This window comes from Corvus moneduloides, chromosome 7, assembly GCF_009650955.1.
Source record: "Corvus moneduloides isolate bCorMon1 chromosome 7, bCorMon1.pri, whole genome shotgun sequence".
Classification (NCBI taxonomy): domain Eukaryota; kingdom Metazoa; phylum Chordata; class Aves; order Passeriformes; family Corvidae; genus Corvus; species Corvus moneduloides.
The window spans coordinates 23,294,079-23,312,641 of record NC_045482.1 but is presented as its reverse complement, the minus strand read 5'-3'; the positions used below and the strand labels follow the sequence as shown (position 1 = coordinate 23,312,641).

At 50.1% G+C, this 18,563-nt stretch overlaps 1 protein-coding gene across 2 annotated transcripts in view; it reads left to right on the top strand.

Annotated features, from left to right (window-relative positions):
- Positions 1 to 4,115: 4,115 nt before the first annotated feature.
- The window catches only part of LOC116446445 (unconventional myosin-X-like), a 93,791-nt gene continuing 79,343 nt past the window's right edge, over positions 4,116 to 18,563 (top strand). Inside the window, exons 1-2 of one of the 2 annotated variants that reach the window (XM_032114260.1) lie at positions 4,116 to 4,208; positions 18,363 to 18,461. In XM_032114260.1, coding sequence (XP_031970151.1) covers positions 4,188 to 4,208; positions 18,363 to 18,461 — 120 coding nt within the window. In that variant the 5' untranslated portion in view covers positions 4,116 to 4,187. Of the gene's footprint in view, positions 4,209 to 18,338; positions 18,462 to 18,563 lie in introns of those variants that run through there. The other variant, XM_032114259.1, reaches the window with a different exon arrangement.

The window sequence follows — 18,563 nt, the reverse complement described above, 5'->3', positions numbered from 1 at the left end:
GATGGCCAGATGCTGGGGCCAGCTACTGGTGCTCTGAGCTGGGGCTGCACCCACTTTTTGGCCCTGGAGGTGTTAGCACAGCCTTGCCTGCTTCTTTGCTTTGCTAGCACAGCCTTTCAGATTGTCTCTGGGGACTTCTAAGGGACAAGCACAACAAAACAGGGCAGGGATTGGCATCTGTTTGGCTGCAGGTGCACAGAGAGAAGAGCTCTCTCCTTCAGCACAAAAATGATTTTGCAAGCTGAAACTGTGCAGGCAAGATCAGGAAGAGGAAAGGTGCATGGCTCATGCTACCAGCACCCATCAGCAGAACTCAGCCACAACCAGGGGTAGTGATACGACACCATTTAACCTCCTTGCCTGCTTGCCTGGGTTGCTGGTTGCAGATGGAGACAAAGAGCTCCTCTGGCAAAACAGCCCAGTCTGGGAATTGCCTGCACCCCAGCTGCCTGACATACTTTCTACAGCATGAATCCCACAGTAATGGTATCTGCAAGCAAAGCCCTGCTTATGCATTTAGTCGAGCAGAATCCACAAGGCTGCTTGTCGCAGAATCGTCTGTGACCTCCACAGCATCGTGCCATTAATAGCAAGGTTTGGTCTGGGTCAAACAAAAGCAGGGCAGACTTAATAGGAGAGGAAATGAGGTGGATGCGCTCGGCTGGCCTCTCCCCACATGCTCCTGCTGTAATTATAGCCTCGTGCAGCTCAGCTCCCTCATTCAGCAATCTCATCACCAGGACTGCATTTCTCATGGCCGAGGTGCAAAAGCCACACACAGATACGTTGTGGCCTCAAGCAAACTGGCAGCAGCACAAAGAGAGCAGTGGCAGGGAACCTCAGCTTGTCACTGCCAGGAGCTGGATGTGTGGCCTGGGATGTGGAAGGGAAAGGAAGGAAGGGTTGGGCTGAAGGAAGAAGACCAGGACCGCTATCTGCAGAGAGAGCTGGAGATACCTGATTATGGGTTTGGTTTGTCAGCACTGCCAAGTGCAGATGGGGCTGGTAGAAAGTCCCAGCTATGGTGCTGGCCCCAGTGACGCAGCTCAGGAGTGTGCTTCAGAGGCCAAGGGGTGGCACATGGTCACAGTGGGGTGGATGTGCTCCAGTGATCTGCTTTTGTGCTCAAGCTGAAAATGAAGACGACATCCTGTTTTCCTGACCCACAGAGAAAGGGCAGCCCTGGGGGAATTCCCGTGCCTGGATGGGATAAGAAGCTTTTCCCACTGCGATCAGACTAAGCAGGGGTGTAGCTGCCCTTGGCCTGAGCTCTGTAGTGTGCAGATGCAGCACTGTGCATTGCAGTGAGATGGGCTCACTGCTGGTGGCTGAAGTCATACAGGAGCCATCAGAGTGCCCAGGACAAATAAACCCTCCCCAGCCCACTCTGTCCCCCCTTAGAAGGAGGACTCCCCCTCATGCTCCTGCTCTCAGGGGGAGCAGGTGCTGCAGTGCTTGGTGTGACCCTGTGAAAGCCTCTCCAGACATCTTTAATCACATTCCTCTGGAGCAGGGACACATCTGGTACAAACATGATCCTGTCCCCAAGGAGCCTGGGCTAATCCCTGTCACAGAGCCTCAGAGCAGCCCCAGGCAGGGAGAGCTTCGGCATAGCTTTGATCATCACCATTGTCACTTTGCAGGGGATGGGGCTGGAGGAGAGGTCCACAGCTTCATGTGCTGAGTTCAAGCAGCCCAAGTCTGAGCTGGCCTGGCCAGACTGACCAATTCTGAGCTGCGGCTGGCCTACCTGCAGTCTGGGAATGGGAGAGGGGAGGACCTGCCCTTTTCAAGGGTTGATCTATAAGCTGCTTTCAAAGAATTTAGAAACTGGTACAAGGAGAGGGCCAGAGCTGTGGGATCATTTTGCACCCTACTGCATGTTCTCTGTGTCCCCTTCCTCATGCATGCATGCAGCCAGTGTTAGGAGTGCACCTCAGCATCTACCAGGGTCTGGCAATGGGTGGCATGCTTGATTTTTGACTGCTGTTCTCAGTAGTTCTCTGCCTTTGGTCAACACATTCCTGGCTGTCCTGTGCTTTAGGCAAGGGGGGATTTGGTTTCCTTAGCGAAGCAGCAGGGCCTGGCAGTGGGGGCTGTGGTGGTGGCAATGCATAGCAGAGCATGGGTGCCCTCCTTCTGCATCTGTGCCTCCCTATGCGCTCATCTGGTCCAAGGTGCCCTGCCTCTGCTGCTGACTCTCCCAAATTAGATCATCCCAGGGATGACAGTGGAGGAAATCAGTCCTCCACCCTACGAGCACATGAGCCATTGAGGAAGTGGGACCTGCCGCCAAGGTGTCACAGCTCATCCCCTCGCAGGCGATGGGAGAGCAAGCCTGTCAGATGCTTCCCGCCCGCAGTGGGGCATACAGGCCTGCCCGCCTCCCAGCAATGTGCCAGACCCGTGGCAGAAGAGGAAATTAAGATATTGTCTGGAGTCCAGGAGGAATTCCTGCCTCAGCTTGTTCCTGCCAGTCCTCTGCCGACCTTCCCTCAGTGTGGAAAGCCCAGCAGGAAGCTGACTCACTGTCTGCTGCTGCCACGGCTGGGTGCAGGGCCCTGCTGCCTGCAGCACCAGAGGGTTGCTCCTTTCATGGATGCAGGGAGAGCTCACTGCTCAGACCCACCAGCATCTGCCTGCCTTGGCTCTCCTTTCCTCTCCCAGAGCCCAGCACTCTGCTGACAAGCAGAGAACAGCCATGGCATCCTGGTTCCTGTGCCATCTGCAGCTGGGCTGAGAGGAGGGTTGGGAGATCGTTGGGTTGCTGACATTGCTGCCAAACACACAGGCAGCACCACTGTGCCAAGTTTGGGGCAGGAGGCAACCCCGAGGTTGAGGTGTGGGGGAGCTGGTGGGCTGGAGAGGGGTCCGGGCTTGTTCTGCACAGTGAGGCTCATGTGATAGCGAGTCAGCAATCACCTGGTTATCAAAGCTCTGTGAAGAAACAGATGGTCACAGCTACCCCTTCCCAGGAGCAGCACCTAAAGCCAGCTAGGAAACAGTTCAGACATTGCAGTTTCCAACTGGGCTGTACAAATGCAGGACTAGTGCTTTAATCCTGTAACAGAAAGGAACAAGTATCAGGTGTAAGTTTCTTGTCAAGATTCTTGCCACCTTTTCTACTAGGCTGATAGAGTACAGGGCTTACAGCATGTCAGTCACTGATGCTCCGTTTGGGGAATCCAACGCTTATTGTCCGAAGAGTTGGAAAGTTACTTTGTTCTAAGGACTGGATCAAGGCACCTTCTACTTCCCTTTGGGAAAGTGTCAGTCAACAGCAGCGTTGATACTAAAAACCTTGCCATTTTGAAAGGTTGTATTCTTCCCTTCTACCCTGGATGACAGGAACCATGGCCAAAGTTCCTCCAGAGAAGTCTGGGAGGGCACGTCTGGTGGTAGAGATGCCTGCTGGTGGACACTGCTGGCAGGCAGGCAGGCAGACAGAGGAGAAAGAAGTGTGCTCCTCTACTTTCCCGTGGTTGTGAGGAGCTCCACGCCCCCCTGGTGACCAGCCAGAACTTTCTGATGGAAAGAAAACACCTTCACAGAGCACTTGTGATCTATGATCTGGCCACATTTCGACCTGTGATCGAGTTCTATCTTTGAGCTATGATCTGGAAAAACTTTGCCCAGACTCTTGCTCTTTGCCAGCTGTTTCAGATCTCAGAGACATCATTTCGAAGCTCTATCAGGATTCCTGTTAACAGTCTCTCTCACTGAATCATACTATGATGGTCTGGTGAAGGAACCCAAGACCCAAAGTATTTGCTGTCCTGGATGACATCAGTTGCCCTTACAAAGGTCCGCACTTGGCTCCTGTGGCTGTGTACAGCAGTGGTCCCCCGTCCCCGCCGCGTGTCCGTGGGTGGCACCGGCCGCTCGGGCCTCCCCCACCCCAACCCTTCTCAGCAGCCTCCTCTCGAGATGCGCGCCGCTTCCCAGCCAGTCTCGTCCCGCTCCTAAACGCTCTGGCAGCGGCACGGCCCCGCCGCCGCCGCAGGAGCCGCACTCCCCGCGCCCCGGGGCGGGCGGAGCGGGGCGGAGCGGGCGGCCCGGCCGCTCCCCGCTGCCCGCGGCCGGCGAGGCGGAGCCAGCGCGGCGCGGGGCCGGCGAGCCGTGCCCGCCCGGCCGCGGCGATGCGGCGCTGAGAGCCGGCGGCAGCGCTTCCGCGGGCGGCTCCGCCGATGGACGCCTCTCTGCGCCAGGTGGGCAGCGGCGGGACGGGCACGGCGGCGGGGCTCGCCCCTGCTCGGGGCTGGGAGAGGCGGGGGCCGGGCGGAGGCCGGCGGGATCGGGTCCCGGAGCGAGACGGGCATCGGGGTGCCGTGCCCCGGGCCGGGAACGCCCCCGGGGCCGTGGGACGCTGCGCTCCCCGCGGGCCTCGCCGCGCCCCCGCTGCCCCCTCGCCGAGGCGGTCTCGGTTGCACTTTCTGTGGAGCGATGGGATGCGGAGGGTTTTGTCCCCGAGCGCTCCGCAGCCCGGCGCGGCACCGCGCAACCCGTACGGGAGGTTGAAGGGGTTGCGGGAGCCGGAGCCCGACGGATGTGCGGTGCCGGCAATGCCGACCGAGGGCTGCTTGCGGGAGGAGCGGGTTTGTCGCATGGTAGTCATGGCTGCCCAGAGCCGGCTCCTTAATCCTCTAGAACGACTTCAGGGTCCGGAGCCTGCTCCTGCCTGCGTGTGCGTGTCACAGAGCGGCTGGCCTTCGGGGCACCGGGCCGGTGAGCAGCCGGGCAGCGTGCGGCGGGAGTCCCCTGCCCTCGGTGCCGCTGCCCAATGACCGTCAGGCCGGCGGGCAGAGCGGCTGCCCGGGGCCGGACCCGTACCTGTTAGCCGTGGGCTCTGGTGCCGCCTGCCCTCGGTGCCCTCCCCGGGTGAGCACACAGCCGTGCGGGCACTGTGCTGCCACGGGGAGCGAGTGACTGAGTGCGCGGGGCCAGGTGCCGTGCACAGCCCAGACGCCCCGAAATTCTCTGTGCCCTTTTTCTTGCCTGAGCATACACAGGTTTCCAGCCCAGCCTGGTGATGCCTTTGGTTGTGAGGGGCAGGTGGGTGCAAGGCCAGGGCAGCCCTTTCTGGACCCACGGGTGACAGCGGGTGCCCGTGGCATTGGCAGTGGGCACGGCAGGCACTCTGGGGTGACGGGGCCTTCTCGAGGTCGGCGGCTACGGTCTGAATGCCCCCTGTTTGGGGCATGAGACATCTGCCCCCTCCAGCCCCCAGATGGTTTCCAGGCCATTAACCCCAGTGTCTGGCCTTTCGAGTCATGGGTGCGGAGGGGGAGCTACCAGCGCCCCGGAGCAGCCCGTGGTCGCTGGGCTGGAGCAGCTGATGGGCTCGGGCCTGCCCCCTCCCTGGTGAAGCACTTTCTTTATCAGAACAGATGTTTTCCCAGATCTGGCCCCAGAGAGGAAGGAGTGGCTGCCCCCGGGCTGTGCGGCTGGGGCTGCCCCGCAGCATGCGGCAGCGCATTGCCCAGCATCCTTCAGCCATTAACTGATTAACCTGCTGCTCCTGGAAGTCTGGGCCGTCTGTATCTAATCAGATGAAGGCCAGGGTTTCCCAAAGGGCCATTTCACCAGAGCCTTTTTGCCTGCTCTCTGTCAGGAGGAACCTCCTGGCTTCTTGCAACAGGAGTAGCCACTGAGGAGCCTGAAGGAACTGGTGGGAATGGGAGGCTGGAAAGGGGATGCCCAGAGGTGCACGTCTCAGCAAGTAGCACGCATCAGAGAACTGCCTGCTTTGTCCAGCTCCACCTGTCCAGGCATGATTCTGCCATTATCTGAAGAAACAGGGATTTCCAGGGAAGGGCTGTGGGCCAGTCCTGAAGCCCTTCCCTGGAAATCTAAGAGTCACACATCTCTTGTAAATCACAGACTAAATCCCAATGAAGCAGGGTAGCCAAGGCTGGAGAACTGGGGTGAGCTTGTGCAGGAAATCGTCAGACTTTGCTTTGCAGGAAAGGCAGTGGGGGTGGGAGACAGGGAATGTGGCTTCCCCAGAGCCGGAATGTTTGGCATTTGCTGCACCCCAGCCACTCTTCCTCCTTCTCCATGGGGAGTTCTTGGTGGGAGGGAAAGCCGGAGTAGAAGGGAATTGCTTTGCTTCTTTCTGCAGCAGCTGAAGACGCTTGTTCCAGGGGATGCCATCTCTTACAGTGAATAGCTAAACCCCAGTGTGCTGTTGGTCTTGCCTTAGCAGGCTCCCATGCTGTGCTTGCAGCATTTAGATATCACACTCAGCTATGTGATCAGTATCTGGGGTTAGGTGGAGATGCCATGGGTCTTCACAGCTCCCCTAGTTCCCCCTTTGGCATGCTGGAGACCAGAATGGCTTTGTGAAGGGTTCAACCTACTTGTCATCTTGGTTCTGCCATGAGAGGGATAGTTTTGGCCAGTTGTGCCAGCTTGACACTGATGAAGGGTTTCCCATGTGCTCTGCCCTCCTCTGCTTGCAGACCCCAGGGACAGTGAGCTGCTGGGGTGTGTGCTGCTGCTGCTCTTCTCCTGCAGCATCCCAAGTGGGCCGGGTTAGAAAACCTTCATCCTCAGCAAGTGGTAGAGCACAAAGATGTGTGTGAGCCTCTGCCAGCTGAGGTCTGCTGTGTGGCATGGCTCAGAGATGTGATGGATGATGCCTGTGCTGCAGCCGGGTGTGAGCGGAGGAGCTGAGGCTGTGTGTGTGTGCTCCGCCATCTCCTTGCTTGGCTGCTGCAGTGAGTCCTGTGCCCAAGCAGGGAGGAGGGGCCCTGGAGGCCGGGGCTGTGGCATGGTGACAGATGACGGTCTCCCTGTATGTCTGGAGTGTGGGCAGGATGTGGGGTGACACAGAGGATGTGACTCGCTCTCCAATTCCCCCCTAAGGAGCAGGAATGTCATGGCCAGGGCTAAAGGAGATACTTCTCCCATCCTGTCCTTCTGCACTGCAGTTGGAGTGACCACTTTGCATGGTCCCATTGTCAGTCTGCACTGAGCAGCAGCATCCAGTGGAGTCACAGATGCTCTTCTCCTTCTCATGTGCCACTGGCCTAGAAATGCTGGCATTTTAAGCGTTAAACAGTTTTCCTCCTTGCTCTTATGGCGAAATCCAAAGCTTTTCATCTGTGTTGTAAAATAAATCCCCTGAAATTCTTAAGCTTTCTGATATGGGGACAGAAAGGCGGGGGAATTCTGTTTTCGTGTCCTGCATGGCTGTGGTGATTGGAACCATCCTCTCTACAGCTGTCATGGTCTTCACTTACTGTTCCCTATGTTCCCCATCCTTCCCTGGCCACAGCCCTGCTCTTCTTTGTGGCCTGGGACATCTGCCATGGAGATAGGGAGATGATCCATTTCTCCCGGAGATACACACAGACCAGGAGGGAGCCTCAGAGTCAAGGCTGTGGAGCAGTACTAAGGCTGCTGGAGTTGCCACCATGCATGCACCTGAGCTGCTTTCTTGGCCCCAAACTGAGGTGGGGAGCAAGTACCTCTGCCAGGTTTCTTTTGCTCTGGCAGCTTTGCACTGACTGCTGACTATTTGATGCAAGTGGGAAGTGCCTGACTACTCCACAAAGCCATCAGGGAGTCTGCAGAGTGTGCCCCTTTACTGGCCACAAGACACTCAGCTGAATTTGCTGTCCTTTGGGCATCTAATGGCTTCTTAGTCCCAGTGTAAAGTCATGTGCATAAATATTTGCAGGCAGGGAACATGGGTAAGGAGAACAACTGAGAGGACCTGACTGTGAATGCATCTTTGCAGTGTGGAGCCTGCCTGATTCATGGATACAGCAGGTAAAGGACTGGTCTGATTTTTGGTTGCACAGGCGATTCTCACCAGCTTTGGGCTCTCTGTTGAAGCTGCCTGGATGCATCATCCAGAAACCCATGTCCCCAGGGAGCCCAGGTTGTGCTGGGTGGGAAGGGTTTGTACATGGCTGGATTAGGTTTCTCAACAGCTTGGTTTGCCCTTCTCATGCTCCCTGCTATTGGGAGAAAGGAGGAGGAGTTCCTGTGAGAGAGGAGCATGGCCAGATATCGGGGACAATCTACCCAGAGACTCTTGTCTGAGATGAGAGGAATGGTTCAGCTGACTTGGCTGATGCTGACCATGAGTGATGTGCTGTCTTTACAGATAACAGTAAGCTGAATGTCCATGTGTTAACAACCACTGGCTTAGGAAAATGCCATCCTGGAAAGAAAAGGTATATAGAACATCATCTTCTTTAGCAGTGAGGCTGCTCTTTGAAGCAGTATTCCCACCGAGCCTTTCCATTTCTCAGGAACACGTGCTTTTCCAGCTTCCCTGACAATCTCCTCTCACTCTACTGAGAATATTGTGACCTCTCAGGAAGAGGACCTGTAGAGATGAAGAAGAGACAGAGAAATGCTGACTGTTACATACATCTTGTATATGTAATGCTCTCTGTGTCAATAGCAAAGAGCAACCCCTCTCTGTTTAATTAGCCTGTGTAATGCAGCTAAAGGCAAGTGCCACTGTCCTTGAAGATATCCATGCAGCTAGTGTAGCATGGATACTCCACACAGAATTCTCCATCCAAGCTGCATCTCCCCATAACCATTCAGAGTGATAAAGAGGCAGATATAAGACAAAAGGGTTTGACTGCCCTGTTTTGGAGCAGCAGTTGCAAGGAAGAAAGCTCTTGTGCCAAAGATGACATGAAACAGTGTCTGGCGGAAGAGAAGGAGTCTTGCTAGCTCCCTCCTTAGGGCATTCATCTGGAGCCAGGCTGCGTGAGCTGTGACCTTGTCAGATCCCATCAGCAGCAAGAGGGTGGGCTGGCACAGGCTCTCAATGAGAACCCCCACATGAAGGGAAGCCAGGTTGCCCTGGGCCAGCCTGCAGCTGCCCCATTGTGGCCTCCAAAACCACCTTGTTCTGCTCTGGTTTCACTTCTTGTCACACTTACATTTAACATAATAATCACAGATGTTTTGCAATTTCTTTTTCCCATTTTGCTTTAAGGAGAATATGTGAACTATCTAAATGTGATCATTAAGACTGAAACTTGTGAGAGTCTGGGTTTCCTGGTTATCCTCCTGTTACCCTAAACTCCGCAGTTCTGCCTCCTCATTTCCATCTGAGATCACTCACAGTTCAGCAGTGCTGTAGAGCCAAGTCCCAGGAAAAACACCTATGGAAGGCCTGTCTGCTATGCATCACTTGGCACAGTGCCCAGGGGACTGAGAGGTCCTGTCATACAAGTGCAATAATTATCACAGCAACTGAACTGGTGGTGGAGCCTCTCATAGATCCAGTCACCAGTGTATTTGATGAGAAGGTGGAAATTAGGGTTAGGATGAGGTGGGTGTATTAGTCCTGTTTATTCCTGTTACTTGCATCTTGAGCCAATGATGAAGATTTGGCTGAATCACATTTTCTAGAAGGGCTTCTTATTTCTGGAAGATCCCCCGCTTTTTGCGGTTTCTTCAAGTGGTTACACAACCTTGTTTTAAAATAAACCCTGCTTCATTTCTAAAGTGTCTGGCAGATCCATCCGTTTTCAGGTCCTACTTTTCTTCTGCTTCATGAGAGTCACTTTGTCCCAAATAACTTCTCTGTCTGCAAAAAAATTGTTCTCTGGCACTGGGTTGTCTCTGCGTTGCTGGCAAAAGTGAGCCAGCAGGTAGCAGAGAGGGGTCTCAGTGCTGCTGGCTGCCCTGTCCTCCCAGCAGGGTTGAGTCAGTTGAGGATGCAGGGACAGAGGTGAGGTCTGCAGCCCATGCTGGGCCACATGCTGCTCTAATCCCCCCACTATCACTGTCTGGGATAGATAGGTCAGCCCTCGCTCTGGCAAATCTACATAATGACATTAACATCTTCACAAATATTTTTGCACTACAAGGGATCTTTCTGAATAGCAAAAATGACTGAGGCTTTTTTGTTGTCTCTGGAAGGCTTCTTTCTCACACCTCAAAGCATAAGTAAGCAGTAAACTTCCTTACTCCTGTTTATACATCCCAGACATGCATCAGCTCTTGTTGCAACCAAATGTCCTGGGAGTTTCTGCTCAGCAATTCGCAATCCTCTTTGGGTCTGTGACTTTCCAGAAGACATTCCTGTGTTTGAAGTGCTCCTTGCATTCCTTCTCTCCTGACATGACCTTTTGGTTTGGCTGTACTTTAATCCTGTTTTGTTCTAACAAGGGGCTGTGGAATCCACACTGCTCTGATGGTTGCATCCTTGTGGGTACTTACTTATCTACTAGATGTTGGCATCTGCTAGTACTGTCAGTACTACTTTAGATTTTAGGTCCTTGATGAGAATACAAAATAGTACGGACCCTGTCACTGCAGACATTTGTTGGAAAATCCCGCAATTATTAGTGATTTTCCCCATTCATGAAAACAGCTTTGAGATCCCTTTGCTGCTGTTTGCTCCTCAAAAGCTGACTTTTACTGAAATAGTGTTCTACATGGGCAGTGCCATGAGAGTCAATCACAGTCTTATTTGTCTCGTATGCTTGGATGCTAAGGAAGAAGAAGTCTTTTTGACTAGACTTCTTTCTGCATGTTAATGGGCACTGGACAACAGTTGAAGCCAGAGTATCCTTAAGATGAAACAGCTGAGAGCAAAACCTCTGTATTCTCCCAGGGCTTCTCAGACTAAGCAACCCATGGTTACTAGGGATAATCCCGCTATTCCTTCCATTTAGACTCTGACTCTTTCAATCTCTTGGAATTTCCTCAGCATTACAAGACTTATAAAGCTGTTGAGAAACTTTGTTGGACAGATCTCTGGGAACTCTTGGACCTGATGATTTTTAAAATGTTTCACGTCCTTTCCATTTACTATAATATATGGGAAAGCACTTCAGCATCGCAGTGTGATGCAAGATGGGTGCTTTCCAGGGATGTTTGTTAAAAACTTCTGTATGTCTCCATCATCACGGCACCAAGCCTGCCAGAGCTCAGGAAGTGTTTGGACAGTACTCTCCAGCAGATGGTGTAACTCTTGGGGATGGTCCTGTTCAGGGCCAGGAGTTGGACTCAACGATCTGCTGGGTCAGGTTATTCTGTGGTTCTATGATTACTCACACAGAATCACAATGCTGCCATCCACACCTAGTAGTTGGATGCTGCTACTAGCACATGCCTTTGTACCCAGTGATTTTAGAAAATAGTGAAACATAGACTCTTCTGTCTTTCCTGTCTCCCAACTTCTTTCTTACATGAGTTGTTTCCCCCATTTTTCCCCACTTCCACTCTTACTTCATATTGTCTGACAGTGCATCCCAGCTCAGAGGCACTCCACTTGCTTTCTGTGTGGTGTTTGAGGGAAGGACACTGAGGACGAGCAAACACCAGGAAAATGTCTCACATGAAGAGTTTAAAAAACCTGAGATTACTTTATTAGTGAAATGACAAATAGGGGGAGACATGGCAAAAGAGCAGAAAATAATGGATGAGACAGAGAAGGTGGATTGAACTCCGCTGTGCCTTTACCTCTGACCACAAGAAGAAGGGATTTTCTGCTTCACAGTGATGAGACTGGTTTAAAAGCGTACAGTTCTGTGTAATGTGTGAGTGGAAGGTGGAACTCCACAAAGCAGGAAATTATTGACAACAAGGATGTGGCAAGATGCAAAAAGGTCTTGGACATAATCCCAAATTATGCATAATAAACATTGCAGAAGAAATGCTCTTTCAGGGCTCTTGTCCGAGATTTTTACAAAACGTTTGGCACTGTGGCTGCTCGGTGACAGACCACTGTGTCGTTGTGGCTTCCTGAGGCCCTGAGCTCTATTCTGTGGACCTTGAAGACTTCTCAACTGTCCATCAGCCCAGCCTCACCCTTGAAGACGTTGGCTGAATTTGAGAGAGGGAGGGAGCTGCAAGGAAGCCGCCTCACTATATTCCTGGTGGCAAGAGGGAGAGGCTTCTTTGAGAAGCACTGTCCAAGTTGAGAGCAGGATAGGAATACCTTTTTACTTGCTCAGTTTGGAGCTGCAAGTTGGTCAGGGAAAGTTTTGCTAGGGCCAGGCTGGGCTCTAGCACATGCCATGTTACCTCCTTTCTTTCAGGGCTATAGAGGAGATGTAGGAAAGCCAGTGTTGCTGTGATGTGACAGGGAATAGACATCTGTAGGTATCCACGTGACTAATGTGCTTAAGGAACATCTCATTTTAATTCAGTTCCTAATTAAAGTTTTAGGTAGGGAAGAGCTTGTTATGAAGGCTTGGAAGTGGTATTTACTTTTATGAACATAATGAAATTCAGTATGCATTTTCAAGAATGGTGAGAATTTCTCAGCTGGTTGCAAACTCTGTTGGACTATTACTTCACCTGAGAAGGAGAGTGACTCCACTGCCCATGGTGGAATTGCAGGGGGCAGCTCATCTTAAACTGAGCTTGGAGAGAATGTACAGTGAAGCCCGGAAGGATTCACACCTGCCTCCTTTCTGTGCACTGTTTGCTCATGGCAAAGGGCAGCTCTGAAGTATGGGAAAACAGCTGGGGGCTCATTCCCTCCATTCCCATGACAAGCAGTTGGTGTGGTTGCTGCAGTGTGTAGTTGCTTCTTTGAGAAGATTAAGAATTACCTCCATGGACCAGGCATTTCCTGGGAGATATTTGAAGTTGGGAGATGTTCTGGAGAGCGAGAAGAGAAGCTGTGCAGCAGCCAAACTGGGGGAGGAGACAGGAACAGAACAGATGGGAGGGGGAGGCAAAAGGGGAGTGGGAAGCAGTGCACATACATCAGTGACCAGAAAGTGACAAACTGCTCTTAGATTATTTAAGATGCACAAACCTTTTCCTGATACTGCTATTCTGCAAAGCTGCTGGCAGACTGAGGGCTCTGCTCCTTAATTAGTGAGGAATGGGGCTGCTAATTGGCAGAGCTAGAATGAGTCACGAGCTCAGCCGAGGCTGCAGCTCTGGAGCAGCAGGACCCATGGCTGCAGTTTGTGCCCAGCTCTGTGAGCCCTGCTGGCTTGCAGGGGCGGGCTGCCTGAGCTCAGTGAGCTGCTGTGTGGGAATTGTGGGACCAGACAGGTACAATCCAGTCCCTTTTTGCTCTGCAGTGTGTCATCCTCCTGCCTTACAAGAAGCAGACTTTTGTTTCTGTTACACCTACCACTATTGTAGGAATTGTCCCTCTTCCCAGCTACTGCATGTTGGCTGTTATTGCTTCTGTCTCTCTTACCTGTGGCCTCCTGGGCTCCCTCTCCTTTCCAGCAGCTGGTCCCAGTTTTGCTGATCAGATACAACCCATGGGTTCATTTCAGCCTGCCATCAGAAAAACAGCAAAGTTGCATTCCTTACCATATGGGTCTAGGCTGCCAGGGACTCCCCCTCCCCACCAATCTTACATCCATTAGCTAAGGCTCTTTATATTTGTCCTATCACTTATTCATGATCATCCAGATCAATCTGTTGAAAAGTGCATTTATTGAAACCTGATTCTGGCTTTGTCTGAGTTGCAAGGGCCTTTCTAGCCCAGTCTCTGCCTCGTGGTTTTCAACCACAAAGCCCACTGAGGCTGAGAAAAGAGCTGGCTCAGCACTGTGCTGCTAGGAGAGCCTTTTCTAAGCCTAGGAGCATATGGATCCATCGCCAGGAGAAACACAAGGCTTGGATGCCCAATACCCACTGAACAGCCTCAGTGTGCTAGGAGGACAAAGGTAAGTTATGTATATAGTACTTATAGTTGAAAACTTGTAGCACCCACAGAGATTTTGGTCTCAGACTCTCAGTGCAGGGGTGTACAGATTTGAGACATCCCTGCTGCTTGCAGAATGGCTGACTGGATACAGTTACCCAAATCAAGGAAGGCACTGTAAGAGCCTCTTGTAGTATTGTGTTTGTAGGTAGATCTGGAGGCTGAGGCAGCCAAGTTCATTCACAAAGAAAACAGTAAAAACATCCTGTACTGGAAAAAGCAGACAACTGTGTTCTCATTTCATAAACTGAAAAGTGTCTTCCAACCAAAAACACTTTTCCTCTCTCAGTAACCCCTGGGAAATAGATGCAGCCATCTTGGTTTAGCCCCTCCTGAGCATGGTACTCCCGGGAGTTGTGTAGGGTTGTGCATAAGGAGGAATGGGATGTGAGTGCACTCAGAGAGAGGCAGCACTGCTTTGTCCTGAAGCTCAGCTGGGGCAGCTCATTCCTGCTTGTACCTGGGAAGAAGCAGTTTCCAGAAGACAGAGGACATCCTGGGAAAACGTGAAAGTTCAAGGGTAGTCCAGAACACACGAGTAAGGAGAACAGAATGTGAAGACTTGTTTTTGAAGCGTGGTACAGTTGTGGAGTGTTTTCTCATGTCAGTCCCTGAATGTGTCTCCTGCTGGGCTGGGAGGCCCTGGAGAGGCCAAGGCACCTGCAGGTACAGAGTTTTGTGTCTTGTCCTCTGGAGCTTACCTTGCGTCCTTCAGTTGCTGGATAACTGATGAGGAGGGTGTAGCTGCTGGCTACACACTAATGCATGGATGCTTTGCTGCTGCAGTAAGGGCTATGTGCTGCCTCTCTGCCCTTATTCTTTCCCTGCTGGCACACCATACTGCATCTGCTGAGATGAGATACAGGCATGCGAATGCAAGGGAGAACTTCCGGTTTCAGTCACTCTAAAAAAATGTCATAGAAGGCCAAATAAATCTGTGGCTTCAATGGATTTTTTGGTATCATGAATAGCAGGAAATGTTACTTATTTCTGAGTCTAGGATCCCAAAGTGCCATGTGTTATTTGAACTGAGAAATGACATCTTAGAGTTTGCTGTCCACAGTGGAAGGCATCATGGTGTGACAGTGGGCCAGTACTGATGAAACGCTGCTCTCTGTATGCAAGCAACTTTATTTTCTAAATTACAGCCCCATGGTATGGGATCAGTTTTCAGGATTGTGCTTTGCTGTGCACTTTGTGGCAAGGCAAGTTCATGGACAGATTGTTACTGAGGCCATAGGAATGAGGATGTTGGTCTCAGAGTTTGTTTAACATCTGAGTGACCTACCCTTGATATAGGAACTGGTACATTACTATTATATTGTTCCTTTCAGTTCCTGCTGTTGTTCCCTTTAAAACCAAAGCAATAGACCAACCTAATAAACTCCTAGTAAAAGAATAATTGGGAGGGGATGAGCTCATTATGTATGGGGCTTGAGTTAACTGTATGATCACTATTCAGCCAGCTTTATTTGATGGAAAGTGGTTACACAAAATCATCACTGGTGTTCCTCCTCTGTTTTTAAGGTGTTCTCTCCAACAAGCAAGTGCTTGTTGCTTCATTTTGTTGAACTGTTTTGTCTCTGGGTGAGGGTGAGACCTTCTATATCTATATATATCTATATATCTCTATCTATATAGAATGGAAGTTGAAGGGTTTTTACTCTTGTCCTAGAAGAGCAGGGTTTTCCCATCATCTGTGGTGCCTGTGGGAACCGGAGCCTCCCAGAGCTGGCATGTCACTGCTGGGCAGGGCTCAGTCCTACTGACCTTGCTTCTCCTATGGAAGTTCAGCCTTGCTGCCTGGCAGTTTTGGGAAGTTTTCTGCTCAATTTAATCCTTTCAACTGATCAATGACATGTGTGGCATTGGGGAAGAGGGGAACAAAGTGAGGGCAGTCTCTTTGGTGTTGCCATCTGCTCCTGTATTTAGTCAAGGCTCCTTGGGGAATTTCATATTTAGGAAAAAGGGCTGGTGGAAGGAGATGCACTAAAACAAACTCTGCCTTTCAGGAAACGGGGGCTATGGCTATGCTAGGCAGAAGTTACAATAATTATTTGCTCTGTGGTTCCTTTTCTGGCTGTCTCAGCACAATATTCCTTTTGGAAACAGCATAACTGGGTGCAGTTTTTCTGCTGTGCAGAGGTAATTGCTGTTGTACAAACAGCTACAACATCAAAGTAAACTGAAGTAAGTCATTCTGGGCAGCTGAAATACCACAGTGCCTGGGAGTTTCAGCATGTTGCCTTCTACTCCTTAGCAATACACAGAAGGGCCTGCCATAAGTTTGTGTGGTGGTGTACAAAAGACCTATGTATCCTTGGAGGAGTATTTGTTAATGCTTTTGCATGTGGACTTCTGCTGGGAAAGGGGTCTGGATCAGTCTGGACTTTTAAATCATTTCTATGTGTTGAAGATAGCTGAGTAATCCCATTGCCTCTCTCCCCTCTTTTCCCTTCTAAATGGTACCTATTAAATAACAGTGTTCATGCTCATGGATTTTCTCTTCTGTGTCAGATTATCAGCTGCCTGTAGCTCCAAGTTAATTTCTGAGCTCAGGGAGTGGAAGTCTGTGTAACCTGGACCTGCCTGGTCTTCAGGGACAGACCATGTCGGGTGCTGCGATCGTGGCACACTCCCATATGCAGGGTGTGCATGCCGTGGTGTTGGGGCACAGTGTGCATGGCAGGGTGCAGGCTTGTCTCCTGATTAAACTGCACTTGCCTCAGGCTCTCATCTCTGCCATCCTGGGTTACTGGTGTCTGAAGGCATTGAAATGTGCTGTCGGGGATGTTTACACGAAGTGTTTTATAAAAGGCTTTCTTTCATCCCACTGTTTGGAGACACAACCTTCCTGTTTTCTGACTCTGCTTTCTACCTTGGTGGTAGTAGGAGTCTTTGGTGAAAGTAGCAAAAAAGTCTTTTAACACGTGTTGCTGTTCATCTATTTACGCAGAATAGTCAGAATGTGATTTGGGAATGCTGATGATTTCTCAACAGCAATGTCTTGCCCAGATGCCTTAGGACACTGTTTCAAGCATCAAGAGTTTCGGAAAACATAAGAGGATGTAACAAATCCTATATATAGTTCCTCAAAATCTGTATGTGATGTATTGTTCATACCAGCTCTCTGGGATCTCAAATCTGTAACATTACATTTTTTTCTATTGCTATTGTTCACTGGCCACGAGGATGATCTTTGCAGAGCATCCATGGGTTTAGGTGCTGATCAGATGCAATGGTGCTTTTCATTCACTTGGTGAGGGGAGATTAATCTGCTTGATGTGCACACTCTAGACCAGAGCACAGCAGTAAAGCTAGAATTATGTACATCTTTTTAATGTCATTAAACCCAGTTCTTTTATTGGGAGGACTGGAGGTTGGCCGAGAGATGTATCTCCTATTGTAAGGAAAGTCCAGGGTACTAAAGTGTTTAAAGTGACTTAAGTAGTTTAAAAAAACCCACCTAACTAAAAACAAATCATTAAAAATAGAATTAGTGTTCCACATTTTGTATAATGTAATATAGGAACACTATTCCATTTCTTCAAACATATTAGGCCTATAAGCAAAGAGCTAATGGTGCTGATGGGATTAAGAGGGTAGGAAGGGCTTAAAGCTCACGATCAATAACTTAGGGACATAAAAAAATTAGGAAGAAAGTCAGTCTATGAATCAATGAAAGGCAGGATGGCCCTAATGTTACTCAACAGCTGAGCACTTTGGAGTTTTCTCAATATTTACCTAAGCAGAGTTTATGTGATTTATGTGGGAAGACATGGAAATGATTAGTTTGCAATAGCTGAAATGTGGTGTGACTTCATGCCTAACTCTGCAACTGCAAGTCATGCTTGTTCTGATCTGCCTTCATGCTCCTGCTCTTTCCCTTGTACCAGGTCCCACAGGCAGACAGGGCAGAAGAGGCCAATCCAGCAAACTTGTTTTCCCTACTATTTTGGTAGGCGAGCTATGAGAGCTACCTGTCCTGCAGATCCCTGCATGTGTGCTACCAGAAATCTGGTTTTGTCTTGAGAGACACGGAGCAGTTTAAGATGTTGTAATGTATGTGAAACATCATATATATAAACATATATAAACACCAGTGCATACATACATCAGACATCAGGCCATCATGTATACATTAGTGTATATATACATCAGAGAAACACTCATGTCATGCCATTTACCAAAGGAAACTCTTGCCAGAGTTTGCAAACAAGCTCTGTGAAATCCTCTTAGCTGTTTGCTGGTGATTTCTGGAAGCATTTTGACTTACAATGATGCGTGGGTGTATGAAATTGTAAACATGCTTTATTTGTATTTTCTATTATTATTATAGCATGACTTTTAATGACCAGCTATTTCAAGTTTTAAAATATTTAGACAGTCAAACCAGCTATTCTACGTGTTGGTATCTTTCCATGACACTTTCTATAAAAATTGTTGTTTCCTGACTTTGGTTTCCGCATGAAGCTCATTAAAACTGATTTTTCTTCCGCTCATGTTACATTAAAAAAACCAAAACCCGTTTCTCTGAAAATGTAAGTAGGACTTACTTAAATATTTTAAGCAGCTGTAGCTTGGAAGTAGCCTCTGAATACTGCAGCTTCCCCCAGCTTTCCTTGGGTGTTTGCACCCCTTGTGCAGATCTTGCAGGCTCCAGTTCTTTCTAATGGGTATCTTCTGGTTTTTGCAGGGTGCCAGGGTATGGCTGCGGGAGCAGGACCAGCTGCAGCCATGCACCGTTGGCTTTTGTGCCAATGGAAATGTTCTCTTCACCTCAGATTATGGCATGGTAAGTGAAGTTTGCATGAGTTTGTAGCCTATGCCAAGTTTTAAGATGGACTTTTTGGTTTTGCATGACCATCATGTTGAAATTTATCAGTGGAAATGCTGA